Here is a 24,499-nt window from a genome sequence, read left to right on the forward strand (position 1 = left end):
CTTGCTGGGGAGAAGGAATTCTTGGCAGGAATATTCGGTACCACGGCGACTATCTTTGGAGCCTTCGTGCAGGAGATACTGGGCATGCCCATCAGCCTGCTCTTGGCCCTGTATTGGTCTACCCCAGATACTTGTTTAACATGGGCCCATTATACATGTTTAGTCGGGAGTGGAGACACTTCGAGTTGATGGGTACCTGGCAATAGTACTCTTGACCCATGGGGAATTGGTGTCGTTTCATCGATTAATGGAATATGGAGAGCCTCTGTCTATGGGGAGAGTCCACACGAGCATTGAAACCAGCTCCTACAAGTGTGCCGCAGGGTTGAAGACGTTGCTAGTACAATACCTCATGATGCAAAATCGGCACATGACGGGTGAAGATGAGAATCCAACTTCGAGAGAAGAATGGAAGAAGGACGAACAGAGGGATGGCCTCTGCTGACGGACCTATGCCTGGCAATGAGGTTGGACCCAATGGGGATAATCCGGGGCCTAGAGGAGGTGGTGACCTGCATTTATGGTCCAGCAGTGACGTACGCGTTCCCAGACCCCCTGGTGACAACGTATCGTCACTCTGTAACGCACTTGAGTCTTATCAGTATACTGGATGGGACGGCGTTAAATTGGTGTCAGCAGGAGGTGCTCAGAGGGCGAATGAGCAACACGGTACTCTTTGGAAAGGTGAAAGATGCCGAGCTAATAGTGTACAACTTCAGGTGGCAAATGCAATGTAGAATGGGAGGCAAGCGAGAGGGTCCCATCGAAATGTATCCCAAATTCTGGAACTTGAACCCATTGACGGCGACGGACGAGAAATCTTGAGAATTCCTGCCTGGAAGGAGTGCTTCGCACTGGTGAAGAGGGAGCTGGAGACCATAATGGAGAAAGAAATCCTCCCCAGCCACCATGCCTGAGTTCCCAATAGTCAGGAGGATGACCTTAGGAATGATAGTCCCTTGGTAGTTCCCCTCCATAATGGCGAAGATGGCGACGGAGGAAATGCAGAAGGATTTCACTGATGGCTGGGACCCCCTGTTCATTGGCTACACGGCGGCGGTCTACTTCCATACCCAGCGAGATGAAGGTAAATTCGTTGACGACGCAAGCGAAAAAGAGTAGAGGTTCGCAGCCCCCAGGGTATGAGGTGCGGAAGGTCTTGAGAACTCTAGAGAAGGAGGGACTTGAGAACATGTTACCCATATGGGATGATGGCAGGATGATCGTGATGGAGGGGCACGTCGCATTGGTGGATGACATGAAATTTGCCACGAGAAAAATAAGGCACCCTATGGCTTGGAACAGGTGGAAATAAGACAGGAGGGAACAGAACTAGATGCAGCAGGTCAACTGCATGTAGCACTGACGGAATACAAAAAGCTGGATCCTACGACACCATCACCACTGTCCGTGGACACGCCTGGAGACAAGAAGAGTGGACCCGTCGAGGACCGATTTAAGAAAATTCTCGAGAGGAGGAGACATGAGTCAGAAGAAGAGAGTATGATGAAACTCTCAGTGAAGCCGGTGAAGACATGGAAGTGGGGAATACGCCTGAACCAGGGCCATCAGGGGAGGAGCTCACCACTCAAGAGCTGTTGAAAGACTTGAGCGAGGAGAATTGGGCAGATACTGCCACACCACCCCTGATTCCGTCCCCCCGGAAGGATCTGGAATTGCCATTGGCAAGTGAGACCTTCAATATGGGGATGATACTCTTGAGCTCGGAGGAAAGGGAAAAGAACACTTTCGAAGGGAACAGGGACATATTCCTGGGATCACTGAATGACGATGCTTGCAGGAGTTCTTGGAAGAATTCAATCAAGAAGTGGGCAGCGAGACGACGCTGGACAAATTCAAGGAGGAACTGTGGGACACAGTCGTAAGATTTGGAGAACCGCTTCTGATAGGAACGGGCCTGGATGAGAAGGCGAGAAAAGAGCTACTGAGCAAGCTGGTAGAGCTGAGTAATTCACGATCGAAGACTAGAGAAGAAAAATGTGAGGACAGCTCTACTCGGAGACAAAAAACTGTAGATAAAATGGTTGATGATATAAAAAGGGATAAGGTTGGGACTAGTAATATGATTAAAAGTACTAATATCCTTAAGGCTCGAGCAGGGGGGAGGCAAGAGTTGGAAGGAGTGGATGGAGAGGTCGAATCAGTGATGGTAGCCACAACACCCTCAAGTAGAGATGTGAAGACTCGCAAGAGGAAGAGAGAAGTGGAAGGATTGGGTAGTCCTTCAGTGGATGCTGTTTCGGAAGGAAACTTGAGAGAGACGGCGCCCATGGTTTTGGCTCGATGCAAGACGGCGGCATACAAGAGCAGCTCGGAGCTCAGAAGACCACTTGAAGTAGAGAGGGAAATAGAGGTTTCCACCAGTTCGACATCGGAGGAAGACTTCAAGCCTCAGAAGATAAACGTGAAGAGAGGTTCAAGGAACGGACAGACATGGGAAGTAGATGTCGGCAAAAAATGGATCTCGAAGGCACACCAGGCCACGGGCAAGCGAGTGACAAGTGATCCATTGGAAAGGAACAAGACGAGGAACACCTCCCGGACGTGGTGGGTGGCCCTTGAAACATTGAAAGAAATGGAGGACTGCTGGAAGAAGTTGGACAGTGGAGTAGCTCGCAAGCGACGCAATTGGGCCACCCAGCAAAAGGCCGAGGTTAATAGAATAGAAATGGCAAATCATCTGAAGAGGTCCTGGCAGAGTTTGTTGAAGGATCATTTTGAAGAAGCAATGAGGACACCCTCATCAGCACCACCATTAATGGCGAATCCCTTCGTTAGAACTGCAGGACAATTAATGTTCACCTGGAGTCTGGTGGGGATAGAGTTGGAAACACTGACCTCGTATGACAGGCTGAAGTTGGGAAGCAAGAAGCTAGATGTGTATCAGGCACTGATGCAACACGTAGCCAGGGACAACTCAGGCTTGAGCCTGGCCAGAAGAAAGGATGCCACGTGTTTCTTGAGATGGATAATGTCGATGATGTCTGATAGCACCATCCTGGCGTGCCAACAGAGAGCAAGCGTAAGCAAAACCATGGAAAAAAGAGTCTCAACGGTCATCTTGAACGTGTATCAGAGCACAGGAATAGAGAAGGAAGAGGGTTCCAGACTATCCCTAGAGAACCATAGGAAGCTAGACGAGGTACGGAGGTTTTATAATAAGAAGTTCGAAGAAGAACATGATGTTCACCGTAACCTGGCCTCGTCAGAGCAGTACTCGAGAATCAGCGAGAAGGGGGAATACCAATATGTGTCTGGAGTGATGGGAATGGCCTACAACCCCTTCTTAGACTCGGAAGCTGGAGGCGCCCACAGAAACCATGAGGTAGCGGAGCTACTGAAGTTTTGGACAGAAAGAATAATGGAAATAGACGCGGTGGAAAAAGAGGGGCCGAGCCTGGGCCTGATTCTTGAGAAAACACCAGAGGTGGTGAGCATACCGCGTTCAAACAAGAGAGTTGAAGTGAACATGGGCGATGGAAATGGCTTGTTAACCACGAACTTGGGAGTGGTATGGAAGCTATTAAGACCCTCCTGGTGTCCACATCCCCACGCGAGTCTGATCGAGGAAACCACCGAGCGAGTGAGGTTAGCACCAACGGAAGATGAAAATCTGGCAAAGTTGAGTGTGCTGCATAAGCTAATTTCACCTCAGATGCAAGAGCCAAGCGAAAAGACTAGTAATCCCGGATCAGCAAAGAAATTGGAGCCGGGTAGCTGTCTGGATTTGACGTGTGGAAACGGAGAGCACACCTGCGATGGACGATCATGCGTTAGAATACTGTCATTTCAAAAAGAAGACCTGGTCACTTGGTTCGAAGACATAACAGAAAGGGAGAAAAGTGAAGTGCAAATAGTAGCGGAGTGTTACGCGAGAACCACGGTGAATATAGCGACAGCTCTCGGATTCTTCTCGAGAATGTGTAGTCTGCAGTCACTGGAAAGACTAGAATCTGAACATCATTTAGTGACGGCGTTGAGCGTAGAATCATGGCCCGGGGTGTTGCAGGTGACTCAAAAACACATCCGGAGCTGGAAGGTTGGTCTCGAGGCGGAAATGGGATTTCCCATGAGCGAAGCTTATGGCTTGCCATTGAACGCGAAATCGCTGATAGGGTCAATGATGGCCAACTTGTGCGGAAGTCACTACCCACTGCACATGATGATGGTGGAAGCATCCAGCCAGAGAGTACTGGTGGACAAGGCCTTCTCAGTGCCCAAGTGCGTGAGGTTGGCTCGGATATCGCATCACTCGCACAAGTTGTTGAGAAAAATCAGAGGGACAGTACCAAAAGAATTGAGAGATGACTTGAGTGAAATCTGGGGAGAAGAACTTTTGAAGTTGGAGAGAGAGAACACAAGCGATCACGAGAGACAAAACGTGATCGGAAAACCTGTGGGAAGTGCTCCAAACCTGGAAGATAACGACACGATGCATGAGAAAATGATGGAGCTTGAGCCTCTCTTGGAAGCCTCGGGGGAGCGTAACCTCAGGAGCATTGAAATCACCCATGGAGAATGCCCATGCCACTGTTTAGCGCAAACGGTGTGGTATTCAGATCACAAGAACCTTTGCCTGGTGTGGGATATGGAAGAAATCCGGTCGATCGGACTACCGGATCACCGACAGAAGGTGACGATCTTGGTAGTGAGTACGATCTTGGCTCTGAGATGGATAGAAGAGAATATAACGAAGTATCGGGAAGCGGGGACGCCAACGGCAGAGTCAATATACGCGATAGACTACAGTAGGAGACTCGAGTTGTTTGAGACTGCGTGCAAGGTATTCGCCATACCAACGGAAGTCAGACATGTCTGGAGCCGTTTGAGGTACTTCCCATCGTTTCGGGCGACGCTGACGTCCTGGTTGTACATGACAACGAAAGATCACATGAGAAAACATCGAAAGGAGTATCGACAGTTCCAGGCCGAGATTGGGCCGGAAGCTTTCAAGAGACCCCTGTTAACCCATCGTAATGCAATCACGACAGGATGGAAGAGAGTGGGTAAAATGTCTAGAGACAATACCAAGGCGAGGGAATCGATACTAGAGGAGGACCTGGCAAAGAACGTGAGCTTGAGCCTGCACAACTCCTTTTGTTTGAACCGGGAATCTAGGGTGAAGGCACTACCCAACCAAGCAAAGAGGTTGCAAGAGCAAAGAGAATGGATGCGATCCTACGAGCAGCTGAAGGCTTGGGAGGAGATTGTGATTAGCTCCGATGATGAAGAGGAACTGTTGAGACAGTTTGCCGTATCTAGTACTTCAGGGTGCAGTACCTCCAAGGCGAAGAGTGCGAGATGAGCAGGTGGCTCGAATGGATCTTGAGTCTTGAGAGGGAAAGGGGGGCTTGAGCGTGGATCCGGGTGAAACTTGGATTCGCGAAAAAGAAATTTTAACAAAGCAAATATTGTTATTAATATACTATGTTTATTATATAAATCAAAATGCTGCATGACAATTTCCTGATTGAATAGGACAAAAGAAATTTTAAATGATTGGCTTGGAAAGCAAGAAATCAAGGGTGCAGGTGTGTGCAGATTTTGATTGCTGTTTAGCGATAGTGTGAAAATTTTACATGGCTGTGAATTTTGGGGTGTAGATAAGCTTAAGTCTGCTGCAAACTTCTGTAAATGACCACTGGCACTGTATCTTGAGTAACACTCGGTTTTCTGGGACTCACTGGCAGAAGACAGCACGCGATGAGGACATCGATCTCGAGTCCGGGGAGTATGTGCCAGTCGGTCATATTCGGAAGTTTGACCTTGAGAGAAGCAAAAAACACTTGATTTTGGAGTGAAATTTAGTTTTTCAAAATTTCGAATGGAACTTGTCATGCACGATTTTCTCGCGATAACTGAAAATCAAAAAAGAGAAGTCAGAACGTTCGAGTGAAAAACGCGGGAAAGTTGCAAGAAAAATCGGTAGGAAATTGCCATTCGCAATTTCCATCATAGTGAACAAGAGTAGAGCTGTCCTATCTGAAATAGAAGACAGAGTATTCCCGAGAGAACAATTATTTGAGCTGGACCAGAGTGAACCTTCGACGGAAAGGTGGACAACTTGAGTGTCCCAATGGTTCACGAGAAACTATATCCTAGAGTTAAGACTTGTCCTTGTTATTGAAACTGAAAAACATTAAAACTCATTTAGTTACATTATTTAATTCTTGAGTTAATTACCGACTGAAGTACTTCCCCTTCTTGAGTGTGCTACAATGTGAGTACTAATTTAAATTTCTAGAGTGTGTTTTATGATCATTATGTTGAGGTAAGGCGAGTTTTAGGTTGATCCATCTGAAATGGATCAAAGTTCCACTGTCTAATAAAAAGTAACTTAACGGATTGTTCCAACCCGGTTTTTAACGGCGTTCATGTATTTTGGGTATCTAGAGACCTGAGTATGGGGACGTTATTAGTTCTAGAGTAGGGGGATATTTTAGTAGTAGCCTTTAAGCTGTAACGGGTCGTAGTCTCATGTCACAAACGAACCGAACTGGCTCCGACCGTTCTTGAGGTAGAAAAACACAAGAGATGGTGTCCCTGACCCTTGAGCCAGTGGTTATAGGGCCTATTTTTCTTAAGCCTCATGTGTGACTGCAGTAGACGAATGTTACATTATCACTTCCATATCTAAAAAATTCCAAGGCTTTCAGGATCACTATGAATCGCGTGCTATCATTCGCGGAGTTTCAGCAATGTTTGGAAGCTGGGATGATGCCAACCAGCAATGTTCCACAGAGCAACGCTTTCAATATGAACGCAATGGCAACATCCTTTCCTAAAAATGACGGAGTTGCCATCGTTGTTGAGGACGACGATGATGATTTCAACCGATCAAAAGACATTTACAGCAGCAGTTCGTCTTTCACTACTCGCCCCCAGCCTATCTCATTGAACCCAACTCATTCAATCTCCCAGAAGGCACCTGTTCCGAAGTACCCACTTGCTCCACCTCCAGTTTTCAATTCCAATACAACGCCCTTCTCTCAAGTATTGGGAGACCCCAGCAACCCGAATCTGAGCAAAGTTTTCCCACCACCGCCTGTAATTCCCGGTGCCATTGCAGCAGGAGCTTCTTTACCTGCCGCGTCCAGTTTCGGCGCACCAGCGTATAATACAAATTACCCTCGTTTCCCTGATCCTCCTAAATTGTCAGTTGGAGCGAACGTTTCCCGGCTTTCAGATGGAAACATTTCTTCTCAATATAAATCCGTGGACACGTTTGGTCGGAATGATTTCAGAGAACCGAGTTATGAAGCTGTGCAGCCAAATAGTTTGCCTCCAAATAACTATTTACCTGTTTCACTTCCCTGCAATACTGCAAATACTGTCCCACCGATTGAAAGTCGTTATTCCAGATCCCAACCGCTTCAAAGCACTCATTGGAATGATAGTCAACGATACGCTGCTAGCTCTGACATGTCGAATAGTCGCAGCATACATACGTACAATGAGATCAGCAGAGATAGTTATCAAAATAGACAGCACGAAGGCCTCGACACTTGGCGGAAATCGGAGGAACCTTTGAAAAGGGAAGCTATGGTATCGCTCTCTGATTCGAGTCGGAACTATAAATACCAGGAATATCAAAGTAGCTCAGGGCAAAATCAAGCAGATTCTTATCGGCAATCTACAAATAACCTTATTATGCGAGAAAACAACGATAATAGAGATCGAAGAAACGAGGCGCAAAACTGGAGTAGATCGGAGCCGCAATATCAAAATAGAGATAGCCGGTCGTTCCAGTCAAATTACTCAAATGAAATACCCAATCGAAGTAGTTATGACATTGCCCCTAGAGAACAGCCTCGATTTGGAAGACCTGAAGTAGGTTTTGGCAGGCGTCCACGAGAAGAACCTCCTTTTGACGACCGAAGAACAGGACAGATGCTTCCTCCGGGGGATCAAAATCGTCAAAACACTCAGGATCAAAGAGACAGCGGTTTCAAGGACGATAGATTCCGGCGCGAAAGTGAGCGAGGACAAGATTACCAGAGGAGTAACCGAGGGTCGGAACTCAGGAGTGCCAGTTCTGACCAGAGGGATAACAACAGATATGATAGAGGCCGCGATAACTCGTATCCTGCCGAAACTTCTCGATCGAAGAAGTCCTCGAATGCAAGAATTAACTTACCCGAGGAGTTCAAAAATGGAACTTTTCCTATTATACCAAACCAGCCTGCAGACTTATTTGCTGGATCCAGTAGAGGCGCTGCTCAAAATTCAGAACCCAGAAAATTTCAAAACCACCCATCAAGAAGCAGTAATGCAGGGAAAATAAACGATGAAGATAGGTTTAAAAAACCTTTGCCCGTCGACAGTTCTTCAATTCATGAAAATTGGGCAGATAGAAAGAGAGCGCCGATAGCTTCTTCGTCGCCGATAGCTTCTTCGCGAGGTCTGAGTAAAACAGATGAATCAGGCAAATTTATGGTAGATTCGGGAAACAGAAATCAGCATGAACACCAAAGGCGATCCGCGTCACAGAACAAAACAACAGACGAGTCAATTCGTCCACTAATGCATTCAAGATCCGAGTCTTTGGATAGAAAAAGAAAAGATACTTCATCTAGCTCGAGAGATGAGCCCTCAATGAATCGGAACCAACCGGCTGTCCCACCAAAGATTGATAATTCTTTTCAACCACAGCGAGATTTATTTCCAAGAAAAAACCTGGCTTCACCTCGAAGCAACCCAAACACGAGGCCTGAGAATCAATATCTTGCGAATGCGGAACATAGTCAAAAGGGACGGGTAGGCTTTGGAAGCAACAACCAGGTCAAAGATGTTGGCAATACACTGTCTTCGGGAAGTAGAACACCATTCAGTCAACCCAAAATGGATTCGAGACCGGTTTCGAAGACGCCTTCCCTTACAGAAGCAACTTCCTGGGGTGGATACCCAAAAAGCACAAAAGACGACCAGAAGTATGCTAGTGGAGCGAACAGAGACATTCAAAGCAAAACTTCTTGTAATAGTACCAGAGGTTTTAAAGAGCCTCCAAAGCCAGTGAAAATCGAAAACAGACAGCAGACTCAAAACCGACCCGTTTTGGCTCCACAGGTATGAGTTGAAAGGTTACATTTTTGCGAAAGTTCTAAACGTACATGCAACTTATAAAAAAGGGAGAAATTTTTGAGTTTTTTTTCAATTGAATGATTTATAGTAACTTCTTTCAGGTATCAGATTTGGTCTACTTTATTTCGCATCTAACACATTTAGCCCATCTTAAATTTAATGGGCCATTTTTCCCCTCACACATTTAGCCACTTATATCTTATACACAAATTCCCGTGATAAATTTGGGGAGAAAGGTGTCAATAAATCTAAGGGGGCGAAATGTTAGATTCGAAGTTTGATTGGAATGAAAATTGAATAATAATGCTACGTAAGTTCTTGGTTACTCAAAAAGAGGAACCCACTTCCATTGTTTCGCTTTCACAATTTTCCAAAGTTGTGCGCTCTCACCAAACGTGGAGTTTTTCAGCTATTATCTCTTTCAAAAAGCTCCGTTTCGCCAACAGCGTTTCTAACTCTTTAGCTTGTGCAATTTCAGTGAGTGTGTTCTGTATTTTCAAATTTTTCGACCAGGATTAGTTTGGAAGATACGCGACCAACTTTCGATCACAAAAATGTGCCATTTTGGTAATCATTTCAAACAAAACTATGTACTTCAAGTGTTTCATTTATGCAATATAATTGTTTTATTCTCAACATCAGGCTTTATCACCAGCAGCGATTTAGTTACACGACAATTCGGATTGAAGAATGTCATTAATGTGATATCAACGACCATAAACGACCTTTATTTCTTGCTGAAAGTGACAATTAATCACCACGAGCTGAACTGATCAATCTAAAAGAGTTCTGAAATGATTTTAAAAAAATCTATTTCTAATATGTGTGAAATTTTGGCCTACAATTAAGTGACAATTGGGAGTCCTCACCGAATGTGACATATGAAATCCTGACAAAATTATTAACAATGCTCTAGCGTTCATTTTATTGTGCCTTGTTAGTCTTTGTGCTCTATACAAAAAGATGACAATTGTTTCAAACTGATTGCAGCAATCTAAATGTCAGGATATTGCGTTTAACAGATGTTTCCAATTTTTAAAGCTGCCAATCTCATGATTCCCTTGTTCAATTTCAAGTCTTATCACTACACAGATGTTTGAACTCATATTTGACCCTCGTTCAATATTGAACCCTTAAATGATAGCACCGTTTTAATCCCGAAATAAGAATGAAACTAAAAGTTACTTAATAAAAGACACCGCCACTGGCGATTGTTCAGAAATAGAAATCAAAAAATGTTTGTGAATTTGAAAAGCGATCAAATCATAAATCAAATTAATGCCCGAAAGTTGAGGTGTCCTCAGATTTGACTTTGGAAAACAGTTTTTAGGGGTGTTTATGTTTCGGGAATACCTTGGTGGCAGACAGCAATGAGTTAGGTCGATAACAGATGCTGAGGTTTGCGAAAGATACAAGAATGATAAAATGAAATTTGAATGCAATTTTTGTGTTACTATAAATTAGCTTTAAAATTTCATAGCACGAAAGGAATGCAAATCAGCCTTTTCTTCCGAAAATAGCATTTTGTTTTGCTCCTTTGACTTTTTGTATGATGGAATTCACTTGGGCCTTTTCGAAACGTAAATTCTGAATTTATGCATCATTATTTAAGCTAAAATTTTACACTGCAACAGCCAACGACTTTCGACAATTTCATCAAAAGAATTACAAAATCTCTTTTTTCAAAAGACAGGGCGGAACAAATTTTGATTGGTAATCGAGCCGGTTATTTTTATTTATCTTTCCGGACAATTTTAATTTGAAGATTTTTTTTGTAAGCTTGGGTTGCTACCTGAACAAATGAAAGCAAAAATTTTTTGAGTCGGTCTGACTTCAGAAAGTCTTGAGCTTTTTCGATAAACGGTTCCTAAATTTCTAGAGCTGTAGCGGGATGTTTTGATTCTTCTCCATCATTGATTCTTCTCCATATTACGTGGCTATAATTACATTTGCAAGAGCAGGTGCCTTGTGATTGGGCTCTAGACTTTTTGCCATAAAACAGTTTTTGCCTCATAGCTTTAGAAACCGTACAGTTGCCGACACGTACAATTGCCGATACTAGCTTCATATTACCTGGTTCATACCTTTACATCATTGCTATTACATACTAAATTTTTTCTCAAAACTATTGTAAAAAGTTGTTTTAGAGTCCGTTTTCGCTGGTTCATTTCCCGTTTTTGTTCCGACCACGCAAAATCAGGTACCACAAATAATTATCGGACTGGGTTGAATGATATATCATATTAAAGCATTTTCAGTCCTGATTCGAACCACATTAAAAAGTTATCAACAAAACTTCCCAGCGTTGAGAAAAAACGGTTTGAAATTTGTGATTTTTCGTCATAATTTGTGCAAATGAAGCATTCGAGCAGGCTTACAACAGCTGAATTATGCCTAATTTGAGGCCTTGAAACTTAATTTTTAGCAAGTAAAACTAGTTTTTGGAGTTTTTTTTTAGCTTCAATTAAAAACTTTGAAAAAAAAAATCAAAAAATTTCTGCAATTTTTTTTAGTTTTTCCAGTCATTTTTCTACAATTTTTTTTCCAATTAGCCTACATTATTATTACTGCCTAATGTGTCTGAAGTATATTTTTATGTCATATCCTTTTATCACATCAAGCAGAACACAACTACAATAATTTGGAAAAAAAATACTTTCTAAACTAGTTTTTTTAAGACCATGGTCGGAACATTGTGTGCTACTTGCTCAGTAACCGGCTATCCTTGGTTTAAAGTGCTAATTGTGTTTATTACAGCGTGATTTGAACGATTTGGAATAGATGGATCACAATGCGGTTTGTTTCTGGAATCGTTATTTTTAAGAGTCGATGAACGTAGTGAAGACTCTTATATAGGTCGTGCTGTTTTGTTTTGATTTTTTTTTCAGAAAATGTCTTAAAATATATTCACGCTCAAGTTTGGCTTTTCGCGGTTTGACTTTTGTTTCCTTGTTAAGTTCAGTTCACCAATTTCTAAATTCAAAAGTGGATTTTGTTTTTCAAATTCCCAGCAAAATAAAAACTTACTTTTATGATCTAGTTTTCTCAAATTGAGTCAATGAAATCAAAAAAGTGTCAATCGTAAGTTATTTGAAATTTCGAGAGATTTGAGGCGATTTATTTTCTACTTCGAATATTTTTCATTTTTTTGATTCGGAATCATTTTCTGATTCGGTCTTTTCATTGACTCTTTTCCAACTTTTTGTTGGCTACGTTTGTGTTTCACTTCTCGTTCAGTTTCAGGTTTTTTTAAAATTAAAAATGCCTTTTGTTTCATCTTGTTTAGCGTAATAGTTCCAGCTACTGAGCACACGATCACTAAATTTTGTTTCGACTCCCGGGAAAGGATTTAGGTTTTGTGCTGTGTGGTTTCAGTCAAATTACAGCTTTTTCGCCAACACTTTTTTAGCAGATTTTTGAACGAAAAATTTTCGATTGATTTTGTAGTTTAAGGTTTCAAAATTTATCGATCCATTTTTCTCAAACTGACTTTAGTTTAATCAAGAAAGCGTTTCTCATAAGTTTTTTCTTTAAAACTGGAAACTTAAAAAAACAAGCGAGTATTTACTCTTTTTTTTTCTGGCGTTTTTGACACTTTTTTAACTGCATGATTTTTTTGATTGAAATTTTTAAGCATAAATGAACGAAGTCACTTTTTTAGTTCGTGATGTTTTTTTCTGGAAAAAGTCTTAACGCTCAAGTTGATTTTTCGTGGTTTGATTCTTGATTTCTTCAAAAGCTCTGCTTATTTCTTTTGTTAAATGGAAAGCAACCTCCACTATCGAACTTCATAAGTGTAAAAGTAAAAAAAATGTGAATGACTTCTAGTTTCAATATGAAATTTCCCGGACTTTACATTTATGAATTTTTGGCGGAATAAGAAAATTATTTAACAACCTTGTTTTCTCTAAGTGAACTTGAAAAAAAAACGCCAGTCATAATCAATTCGACTTTGATAAAAACGACGGATATTATGCAAGTGTATGTGATTTGGTGTTTTTAATTTTCTAAGATTTTTTTTGAGACGATTTGAGAATTTCTAGCTGTATCGATTATCAAAAAATGTTTCCCCCAGTCTCTTTTTTTTTACTTTACCCCACGATCTAAGAATTTATGTGCCATTTTTTGGTTTTTCATTCTCTCGAAAACTACCCTCCCACAACTGGCATTCAAGGTTCAATCGAATGATTTAGTTATGGGATTCTTCCCTGCACAATAGGCTAGCTATGCTTTAACGTTTGTAGAAAAAAGTTAGTGTCATGAGAAAAAATCAATCGAACTAGCCGATTGTAGAAGTTTTCCTTTTTTTTCTCTTTAACTGAAATATTTTGTCTTGGGCGTTAGTGTACAACCATGTTTCAAAGTTTGATTATTTGTTGGCATGAAATTTCGCTTTTTTTCTTTCGTGAGCAAAGCTCGCGAGACTGTTTGCGAGTGTCGATGAAGTTTTACCGTACAAGGGATTTTGGAATTAAGGTCGCGTTGAACTGAACCCCACTAATATACTGGCAGCTTTCGTAGCTTCTCTTCAAGTCGTTTGAGCTCCCAAGTTATAGTTTTGACTTTCGCCATCCATTATCATTTTTTTGTATCTGTAGTGTTGAGGTCTTGTTACAAACTAGCCATATTAATTTCTTCTTATATCGTCGGCCCCTCTTTATTTCTCATTGCGCTTTTCCTTCGAATCTTTACAGTATTCCAAAAAATATCAAAGAGTTATCTTCAGCTTTAGCTGGGCCATTACTTATTGAAGTTCGAAAAGCTTTAACTTGATATATTTTTTGTTGGCTATGTTTGAGTCTTTTTATTTTGCAAATGGTTATGAGAAACCATTTACTCCAAATTTAGGTGAGCCAAATTATCCCTAATGACTGAAAAAATGCGATTGGTTATTTTTCTTCTAGTCAAAGTTTTTTGACATCTTTTTGAAGCTTCCTATTGCGCTTAAGGGTTTTCATTAACCGTTTTGTGTTAAACATGCGAGAACAAATGCCTGCCTTGTAATCGGGAACAGACTTTTTTGTTTAAAACAACTTTTGTTCATCTTAGAGTCAATGCTGGATAAAGTCACCGGACGCGTAGTGATCCTGTAAAAGCGATGTGTCTAGACTTGGAAATTCTCTTTCAATCTAAAATTATTTTAGATTCCGGCCGGAAGGCCATTTTTTGTTTGAAACTTTTTGTCTTGAAAAACTTAGTTGTCGACTATTATTTGTCTGTTTTTTTATTTGGATTGTTTCCGAAGTGTGGAGTTTTCTTCAAAATTAAACCATAATATTTTAATTGAAATTTTTTTATTTGTATGTTTAATTTACCACTAAGGATTTTGTATCTATTCTTTTTTGTTCTGAATGTTTCTTCGGGTTATGAAGTGTGCAAGTGGAGCGTATTATTATTTTACAAAGCAAATTTTTTTCTAATCCAAGTCGCAAATATTAATTACTGCTACTTACAGCAGGAAGCATGGGCAATTTAATTGCATGAGCTTCGAAATTTGATTACTGATAAGTTAACACAGTTGATTTTTTTTATTCATGAAATGACCAAAAAAGCAATTTGCTTCATACAACGGTTTAGTATTAGAAATTCGATTTCAGAAATTATCCAAATCAATGTTTTTCGCGAAGTCATATTTTATACACAATTTGGTTTTAAAGTGTAATGATTGTAGTGAAGTCTTTTATATTCGTCTTGGTGATCTTTTTGTTGGTTTTTTTTCAGGAAAAAGTTTTCAATTGCTCTAATAACTACAAATCTGCATTCATACATATAAATGCATTTATGAATGCACTTAGGTATATGTGCACTTTCTGAGTTCAATTGAAATTCCTGGTTGATAAAAACAGGTATTATTCCTGTTTGACTAAAAACAGGTATTATGAAAAGGATTGTTTTTTTTTTTTAAATTTTTTTACTTTTTTGAGACGCTTTGGAAATCTTTTTTCAATAATTTTGTTCTTCACAAAATTTTATCTGCCGATTTTCAAAAAAGTGGTACCAATGGAAACTCCGCTCACTCTCCTGTATGCCTGCATAATCTCCCAGTCTCTTTTTACCTTACCCTACTTTCTAAAGCCTTCCAAAAAGTGTGTGGGGGGATATTTTGACCCAAATTTTTAACATTTTCTCGTAAACTAATAGGTAGAACAGGTTGTGGGAAGCTCATCTGCATAAAGGGCTACGCCCAACTTTTTTCACATGAAAAGTTATGGCCCTCAACCTAGTCACTTTTTCGATTTTTTGACAATTTTTTGAAACTTTTAAATTTTTCTCGAAAACTACCATCCTAAATCTGAGGTTTTGATTTCAATGAGTAGAATTGGTTGTAGGAAGCTCCGCTGCTTAAACGATTACGCCTAAGTTTTTTCAAAAAAAGTTATGACCCTCCGAGAAGTCAAATTTTCGATTTTTTTTAAACCGTTTTTTCAAACATTTCGACTTTTCTCAAAAAGTACCCTCCTAAATCTAAGATATTGGTTTTAATAGGAAGAATGGGTTTTGAGAAGCTCTCCTGGATCATCGATTACGATCAATTTTTTTAAATACAAAGCTATGACCCTCGGAAAATCCGAATTTGTGACTGTTTTCTGAAACTTCTTGACATTTCTCAAAAACTACCCTCCCGAATCTGAGATATCGGTTTCAGTGTGAAGAACGGGTTGTGGGAAGCTCCCCTGTATAAGCGTTTAAGCCCAATTTCTCTTACACGAAAAGTTTAGGACCCTCGGAAAAGTCAATTTTTTGACTTGTTTACAGTTTTTTGAAACTTTTTCTTCTTTCGAAAACTACCCACGCAAATCTAATGAGCAACGTTTTAAGCATCTCTCAACCTAACGAGCCCTTGTAATCACTTCAGTTCTTAAAAAAATTTAAGTAATTGATGGAATTAACAGATTTTGAAGTCATTAAATTGGTATTTATTCCTTTGCTATGGGTTTGTTTTTGAAATTACCCTTGTCCTTCCGCAGCAATACAAAATTTTTGTTTAATATTTTCTTTTTTTTAAACGCTTTGAAAAAATTTGCCACTTTTTCGAAAACTACCTATTTTCCAAAAAGGTGTACAAATGGAAAGTCCGCTCACTCACCTGTAGGCTTCCATAATCCTCTAGTCTTTTACCGTACTCTACTTTCTACAGCCTTCGAAAAAGTGTGTGGGGGACTTTTAGACCCAAATTATTGGAGTTTCTACTTTTTCTCGATAAATACCCTCCCAAATCCGAGATTTTGGATTTAACAGATAGAAAACGTTGCGGTAAGCTCCCTTGCATAAGCGACTACGCCCATTTTTTAAGCAAAATGTTATGGCCCTCAGAGAGTCCAATTTTCAATTTTTTGACCGTTTTTTAAAACTTTTTGGCTTTTTCTCAAAAACTACTCTCCAGAGTCTAAGATTTTAGTTTCAATGGGTTGTCAGAAGCTCCACTGCATAAGCGGTTACGCCCAAATTTTTTAACATAAAATTTATGACCCTCGGAAAAGTCGATTTTTCAGCTGTTTTTTGAAACTTTTTGACTTTTCTTAAAAACTGCCCTCCCGAATCTGATATATTGGTTTCAGTGTGAAAAACGGGTTGTGGAGAGCTTCACTCTATAAGCGGTTACGCCCAATTTTCTACACAAAAAGTTATAACCCTCAGAAAAAAAAACAAATTTTTGTTTTTTAACCGTTTTTTGAAACTTTTTGACCTCCCTCGAAAACTACCCACCCAAATCTAATGAGCAACGTTTTTCGCATGTTTCAACCTAACAAGCTCTTGAAATCACTTGAATTTTTTCAAAGAAAATTGAATTAATTGAGGAAATTAACAGGGGTTGAAGTCATTTAATTGGGATTTAGTTTTTGCTATAGGTCTGTTTTTGAAATTACCCTTGTCCTTCCGCATCAATACAAAATTTTCAAAAATTATCAAACAGTTATTTCCAGCCTTAGCTGGCCTTTATTTCATCTGCTGAAAGTGACGTAAACAGTACTCTCCAAATACAAACATGGAAATTGTGCACAAACACGTGAACGACTTCTAGTTTCGAAAGTGGAATTAATTTGTAGATTTCCCGGCGGAATATAAACTTTCCCAATGATCAATTTTTCTCAAATTGGGTTTTTTTAAAAATCAAAAATGAACAAAATACAAATCATATATTTTTTTTGAAATTCAAAGAGCTTTAAGGGCATATATTTTTTCTTTAAAATTCGAAAGTTTAATCATTAAAAAAATAAAGTCCGTTTTTTCTATCTGTTTCCTTACTTTCTTTACTTTTTTCCAACTGTCAGTTGGCTATGTTCTACATTTCAATTTAAAACCTGAAAATTGAGTGTGATTCCCTTTAGCGAGCGTTACAAAATTGGAATTTAGATTTTTTGGATTAACAACTTGTTTAACAAGATCATTTGATAGCTTGGCTTATAATATATTCAAATTGCTTATTTTCTCCGGCAAACTTGGTCTAGATGTAACGAATGCTCTTAAGACGCGAAAGATCTGAATTTTTGTGGTTTTGCAAGTGGTGGGAAGCTCCGCTCAGCCTCTGCGTCAAAATGATTTTTCGTGTTTTGTCGCTTGTGTTTATGAAGTGTAGCTTCGCCTCTGTGTTTAAAATATGTTGTTGCGCTTTTGGTTGGGGCGGGGTGTGAGAGTTTTTTTTGGTGGCTTTGGTCTTCATTTTGGCTAGCTGCCCTGCGATTATTGTGATTTCAGAGCTAATTTTCCAATGACAACTCTACTCAATTGAAGCCATTATTTTCTTACTTCCTACCCTGGGCGCAAAAAAACCACTGAAATTAGGTCTAAGAAAAAAAACGTAATTTTGGAGCTCTATCAAAAGATAAATGTTGTTATAATCTTTTGAACTAAGTGAACTAGAACTAGCTATTCTTCTTCCTTAAAAAATTTAGAAGAAAACATGATTAGGTATTTTATTTTTTTGATAGATTACGTTTTATTATTACTTAAAATGATTACGTATTTACTTTCTGTGCTATTTTACAATATCCAATTTTTTTTTAACCTCTAATATCTAAATGCGAGTCGAGGGTTCTTAACTAATTTGAGGTAGAAATAAGGCAACAATTTAATAGATTTTTCATAAATCGCCACAGATTTTACGGCCGTTCTGAATCAAACTTTTCCCTCAAGTATGTGTAATGGTATAAGAAATTCCATATATTGAGGAAAAATGCAGCGGGTCGCAAAATGATATCAAAGTGTGATACGTAGATGAAGATAAAACATAGGGTCCTATTCTTTTCTTATCCAATCAATCGCTGCAAGTTCGTTTGACTAATGTATGACTTTTAAACCCGCCACTTATTTCCCCATTGGATCATTTTGGGCTCAAATGACATTCTTCGGAAATACGTGAAAAAGCAATAAGTGGGGTTAAATTTACTGGTTCAAAATGAAATGGCGTTTGTTCGGGTTAAAAGAAAATACTATGAATTTCTATATATCAGCATGTAAATCTCTCGCAAATCTGGCTAGTTTTGATAATTTTAATTTGTATCTGTAAATGAATTGTTTCTTTCTTTAGATTTGAGCTGAAATTTGTTAAACGGGTACGGGGGCTCATGACAGAGGTACCGAACGCGAAGATGTTTTCAATCAATCAACGTATTTTACGTATTGACCTAAACTGACCGATTTTCAAGCTTATTTCTTTCTTCGAACACTGAATTCTGATTGGGTAACGTAATTTTGCGGAATTCGGTTCTTCAGGCGTGAGAGATTCCCCTGTAATTTTTTTCAACTATCCGGTTCATCTTCTTGGACGATACTAAAGAACTGAAGCAGAACATCAGGTCATTTGGTGCTCCTATTTAAGTTTTTTAATAACTTGCAGCATGTTATTTTCTTACAATTTGACAATTTATGACATGACACCGACCATTATTCGCCGAGACATTTCAAGTGTCGAATAATCGATGCACCTTTATTTAAAGTAATTTATCAATTTAAAAAAAAAATCAAATTGAGGGAATTGCGTAAAAACGCAAAATTGGAGAAAAATGATGTAAAATTACAATTTACAAAGGAGAGCTCTCGCAATTTTGTCATAGATTAGATAAGCTTTAATATTCAAGCTTCGTGTTAGTCCTCGCGATTATAAAATGAAAAAGAGACTCATATTCTCTGACTCGGTTAACTCGAAGTATGGATGCGTTTCTTAAGGTTTGATTAGATTTGCTTTACCTTAAATGTTATGGGATATTCATTCAAAAATTTGGTGGCAAGTTAAAAGCCATCTTATTTCAATTTGATACAATAGATTTGTTTGAAATGTGTTTTACCATGAATAGAGATTTAAAATTCCCTCCCTTCGACTATGAAGTTATTTGAGTTATTTACTATTACTTTTTCAAGTGTCAATGAACGAAGTGAAGACCTTTTTTAGGTCATCTGGTTATTTTTTCAGGAAAAAGTCTTAGATGTTATTCACGCTCTGATTTTGAAGCTCGAAGTTCATTTCTGCTTCATTTCTGCTTCATTCGAAGTAATTTGCTGTAAAGGAGGTAGATTACGTTCTGCAATAACGAAAGTACAGTTGGCGCGGAAAAACTTGAATTACTTTGTTTGAAAAATCAGTGTTAGTATTCCGAATTCTTAGCGGGTTGAAAAATTCTTATTGATCCATTTTGTTCTAGTTGGTAAATTTTAATGAAAAATTCTGGTATCATATAAAAAACTCTTGGATCAATTTAATGGAAAATTTTTATGTATCATAAAAGATTCGAAGAGCTTTGCGTGATATATTTCAACCTGATATATAGCTCGTTGACACTTTTCTGACTGGCTGTTGACTATTTTTCATTTAATTTTGAGTTTCGATTCTTGGTTATCTTATTACGCTTACAGTCTGTGGTGCCTTCAGAAAGTTTAAATTTCTGCTACGGTCTTTTTTGATAGTTCTGCTTACATCTACATCTACCATTTCCATCACAAGCAATTTTCCAGTCAGTCAAATGATCTCTGATAGAAATAAATTGACCAACTATTTTGGGCGATTTTTCAACCATAGTTTAGGTTGTTTTTCTGATGTAGCTACTTTGATTAAAAGTTTTTATTCTTTCAGGCCCTGCAATGATTAATCATAGCTCATAAAATAATTAAAGTTTCATGCAAATTAAGTTGTCATGAAAACAACTGATATAAATAATTAAATTGTACTTGAATTTCCAGCAGCTTTCATGCCGTATAATTAAATGTTGAAGAACGAAGTGATCTTACTGATATAGGTTAGGGCTTTTTGCTATTTGATTTCATTGCGAAGAGTCGATGAACGTAATTCAAGACTCTTATATAGGTCGCGATGATTTTTTTAAAATTCAGACTCGAATTTACTTTTTCGGAGTTTGACTTTCAACTTCTTGTCAAATTCAGTTAATTTCCTTTGCGAAAAGGAAGGCAAACTCGACTATCAAATAGCGAAAGTGTAAAGGTAACGAAAAATTTGAATGACCTCTAGTTCCAAAAATGGACATAACTTTCTGAATTCCCTGCGAAATGTAAAAATTACCTATTGATGCAGTTTTCTTTACATGGGATAACTTAACGAAAAATACAGTGCTGATTTAAATTATCCGAACAAAATGATTAAAACTTGAATTTTCAAACACGTTTTTTCCAAATTGGGTTAAGATTAGAAATAAAATGAAGAGAACAAAAGTTGCTTGGAATTTCATCAGAATTAATATGGTGCAATTTTTTCTCTGAAATTCTCAACCAAAATTTTAACCCAAAAATGGATCATTTTGGCTTTTTTCAATTAATCAAGAATTACGCTGAAACAACTTTGATTGATGAGGAATAAATGTCACGAGAAAAAATGTCATCATTTTAATTCTGATGAAATTCCAAGCAACTTTTGTTCTCTTCACTTTTTGTCTAATCTTAACCCAATTTGAGAAAAACGGGTTTAAAAATTCAAGTTTTGTTCGTTTTGTCCTGATAATTTAAATCAGCACTGTAAATTCCAACCATAAACAGTATCTGAGCAAGTGATGGTGGTCTGGTCAATTAACACCAGGAAGTTACAATTAACAGCTTCTAAATTTATAACCATCTCTTTATTTGCTACCTTATGGTGCTAGCATGCCAAATTACAACTTTATTAAATATCTAGATCGTTATTGTTCCGACTTTCGATACGAAAATAACAGAATATTTGTGCTCGGGGTGGGTTTTTTTCTTCAGACAAATTTCGACTTTTTAACTAGCCATTTTTGACGGAATTTTTTTTATCATTCGAGCGCGTAAGCGGAGATTTAATCTGTCTTAGAAATCTTTCCAAATTAGTTGGAAGAAGCTTATTTGCTTTAATTGATTTGTTACAAGGAGCGAAATCTATCCTTTTGTCTTTTAAATGGCGTGTGGGGGGATGATTTTCAGTAAAAATTTCAAATTTTAGAAAAAAAAATTTTTCATTTTATTTTATTTCATTTAATTTTTTCGATGTTAATGTTATTACTGCTCCATAAATCTTAAAAGGCAGTCGGAACATTCAGGGCTTTGCCCTGATACGAGCAGTCTTGTTTCGTTTAGCTTTTGATCAAACAAAGACTGCAATTTTAGTTTAGAGACAGAATCTTTGTAAGCCAATCTTTGTTGCTGCATTTTATGATTCCTGTGTTAAAACTTAAAGTTGAACATAGAATTTTAGTTTATGGCAGTTCAAATTCAACTAATTCAAACAGAATAAAATTTCTATAAAAACAGCACCATAAAAGATCTTTTTATACGATCTTTTTATTCAAGACTATTGAATCTCGGAAGTATATTCCGCTGTTTTTTTTGTCAACTGAAAACATTTTCTGGGTCAAGTTAACATCCTCCCCCCAATTAGATCAAGTTAAGATCCTCCACCCCATTGTTCATTTTAATTTAAATCTACTTAGCGCTGCATGTAAAATGCTCTATTCTGATTGGCTGAAAATTCGAACTCAGAACCAAGTTAACATCCTCCCCCCTAAATGGATTTTGGGGGGAGGATGTTAACTTGGTCCCATTTTCTAGCTTCTGATTAATTTCAATATATGTGTAGTTAAATGCAATGAATTTATTTGGATTTTGTTGATGTATAGTAATGAATCTTCATTTTCTGCATTATATAATATTAAAGGATGAATGGAATGAGACATAGTATACTAATTTTTATGTTGTTTGATCGTTCTGTTGTTTTCTTTCGATCCTTACAACACCAGACCATTTATTTATAGTATACTCAATCAGAAAAATGCTGTGCGGTCTACGAATCCAGTCTGAAACTCAGAACCTGTTTTTCTCAAATAGGGTCAACTTTAGAATTTGATTACAGTTTAGTTAAAGTAATGATTTAGAACTTCATCACAATTTAATAAAAGCAATGATTACAATTAACTAGATTTCACCAGAATTATTGAAGTGTTATTTGTTCGGCGAAAAGAGGATTTAAATTTTCAACCTAAAAATGGGCCATTTTTGGGGTTCTAGTGTACTTGTTTGGTCCCGTGACAAAGCTAGTTTATATGATTGTTCCCGCCTATTTCTAAAAACAAAAACCAGGACGGGATTCAAACCCTCGCTTAGGGACCAGACAAGTAAACTAGTACCATTTAGGCTGTCTTTGTTTGATCAAAAGCTACGATGAACGCTCGACTAACATAAATGTTTGAAAACAGGAAATTGTTTCGACTAGCATATTTTAAAAAAAATTTAATTGTCTGAAATTTAAAACAACTATCAAAATACGTTCAAATTGACCTTTTCTTTTCCGAGAGATGAAAAATTTAGCGATTGAGAACTTGAGCAATTTGCAAGCAAATGAAATTTCTGGCCACTCAAATTTTGATCAGTCTCACCCTGACCTGCAATGGCTGGAACAGAACACAGATTGCCGCTCAATTTGTGAATTATGTGAAAAAATTGTCCCAAAATTTGAACTTTGTCTTTCGGCTTATATGCTAGTTGATACAGTTATCACCTTATGCCTCTCGAGTTTTATGTCAGTCAATACACCGCCAAAATCTACTGGGTGTTTTAAAAATAACTTTCATTAAAATGAAAGTCTTTCTCAACGCAATAAAATTAAATTTGGTTCAATGTTTGAACAAGTGTAAATGAGCATTTTTTCTTGCAGCCTAAATATATCGGTTTTGATATATAAATTGCCACTTAAATGGTTTTCGACACTTATCCTGATAATATCTTGTTGGGTCTAGCAAGGCGCTCCAATTTTTCCACAACTGATTTTGAAATTGCCTCGTTGGTGATGCGTTATTGTTGATCAAAGAAATGGACCGAAAAAGGTTGAATTTTTAAATCTGGTATTTGCAAAAGAAACTACATAAATTGAAGTCTTGAAAACTTTTATCTGCCTCCCTTTTTGTCTAAAGTTGACCCAATGTCAGAAAAACTCATTTGAATTTTTAGGTTTTATCCATTTAGCTCAGATAAAAATACCATCAACGTAAATTTTATCAGGGTGCGAGGGCAGAAAATGTCCGGTTGAATTGAACAAGTATGAAAATATTACGAAACAATGTTTATGCGAAAAGAGAAAATAGAGAAAGAGAAAACCGCCGACAAATGTTTTGTCCTCGGATAGCCGAAAATTAGCTAAAATCTGACTACAAATTAAGCAAACACTGGTTCACGCGCTCTGGGTCAAATGTGAGCTAAGCCTGCCAGAGTGGTAGCTACTTGTCAGTGCCATGTGAAATCAATGATTTAATCTTGTTTTTTGGTACTTATTGATAATTTTGCAGCTTTTAGAGAAAATTTTTTTTTTTTGGCTATCCGAGTATTTTGCTATGTGAGACTACTTCCTATTGATGTTCTTAATTTTTTTAGTTGAATTTATTTGCTGTAGCATTTATTTGTATGCGTTTGGATCGGTATGAGGTTTGTTGCTCGGCAAATAAGGCGATAAGATATCAAGATGACAAGTGTATATGCTAAGCAAATAAGTTTTTTTTTACATTTTATGAAGTTCGACGCGTAAAAGAACCTTAAAGTTTGGTTTTTATTGGTGGTTCAATTTCAAAGTTTAAAGTGACAATCTTCAGAAGGGAATAAAGAATTAAAATCTCGAATTTTAACAGCAAATAGGAATTGAGCATTAGCACGTAATAGCTTGCTGGTTTTAGTTTGTATTTTTCTTACGCTGTTTCTCTTTCTCAGAAGTTCATATCGAGAAATGTATTTGGCGTTTTTTATTTCTCAAAATTTTAAAAATTTGTCGTCTTAAAGTCCCATCAGAAACAGTTGTTTTATTTGCCTGTCACCATAAGATTTATATTGGGTCCTGGAGATCAGGCTGACGGGACTTTATGCCTAATTGCAAAATCAGGGACTTCAAACCAAAATTTTTTTCTAAAAGTCACAGATTTTGAAAAGTTTGCGGATTTTTTTGAAGTTATTCATT

The 24,499-nt window shown here is 38.1% G+C and overlaps 3 protein-coding genes across 3 annotated transcripts in view; 2 read left to right on the top strand and 1 right to left on the bottom strand.

Moving 5' to 3' along the window:
- Positions 1-24,499, top strand: part of LOC134857022 (cytoplasmic tRNA 2-thiolation protein 2-like) — a 465,591-nt gene that overhangs the window by 403,698 nt on the left and 37,394 nt on the right. The gene's annotated exons all lie outside the window — the stretch shown is intronic.
- LOC134857103 (alpha-soluble NSF attachment protein-like) overlaps positions 1-24,499 on the bottom strand; it is a 396,564-nt gene that overhangs the window by 198,520 nt on the left and 173,545 nt on the right. The window lies entirely within an intron of this gene.
- LOC134856746 (uncharacterized) overlaps positions 6,682-24,499 on the top strand; it is a 38,026-nt gene continuing 20,208 nt past the window's right edge. Inside the window, exon 1 of the mRNA XM_063873055.1 lies at positions 6,682-9,087. Coding sequence (XP_063729125.1) covers positions 6,685-9,087 — 2,403 coding nt within the window. The 5' untranslated portion in view covers positions 6,682-6,684. The remainder of the gene's footprint in view (positions 9,088-24,499) is intronic.

This window comes from Symsagittifera roscoffensis, chromosome 1, assembly GCF_963678635.1.
Source record: "Symsagittifera roscoffensis chromosome 1, txSymRosc1.1, whole genome shotgun sequence".
Classification (NCBI taxonomy): domain Eukaryota; kingdom Metazoa; phylum Xenacoelomorpha; order Acoela; family Convolutidae; genus Symsagittifera; species Symsagittifera roscoffensis.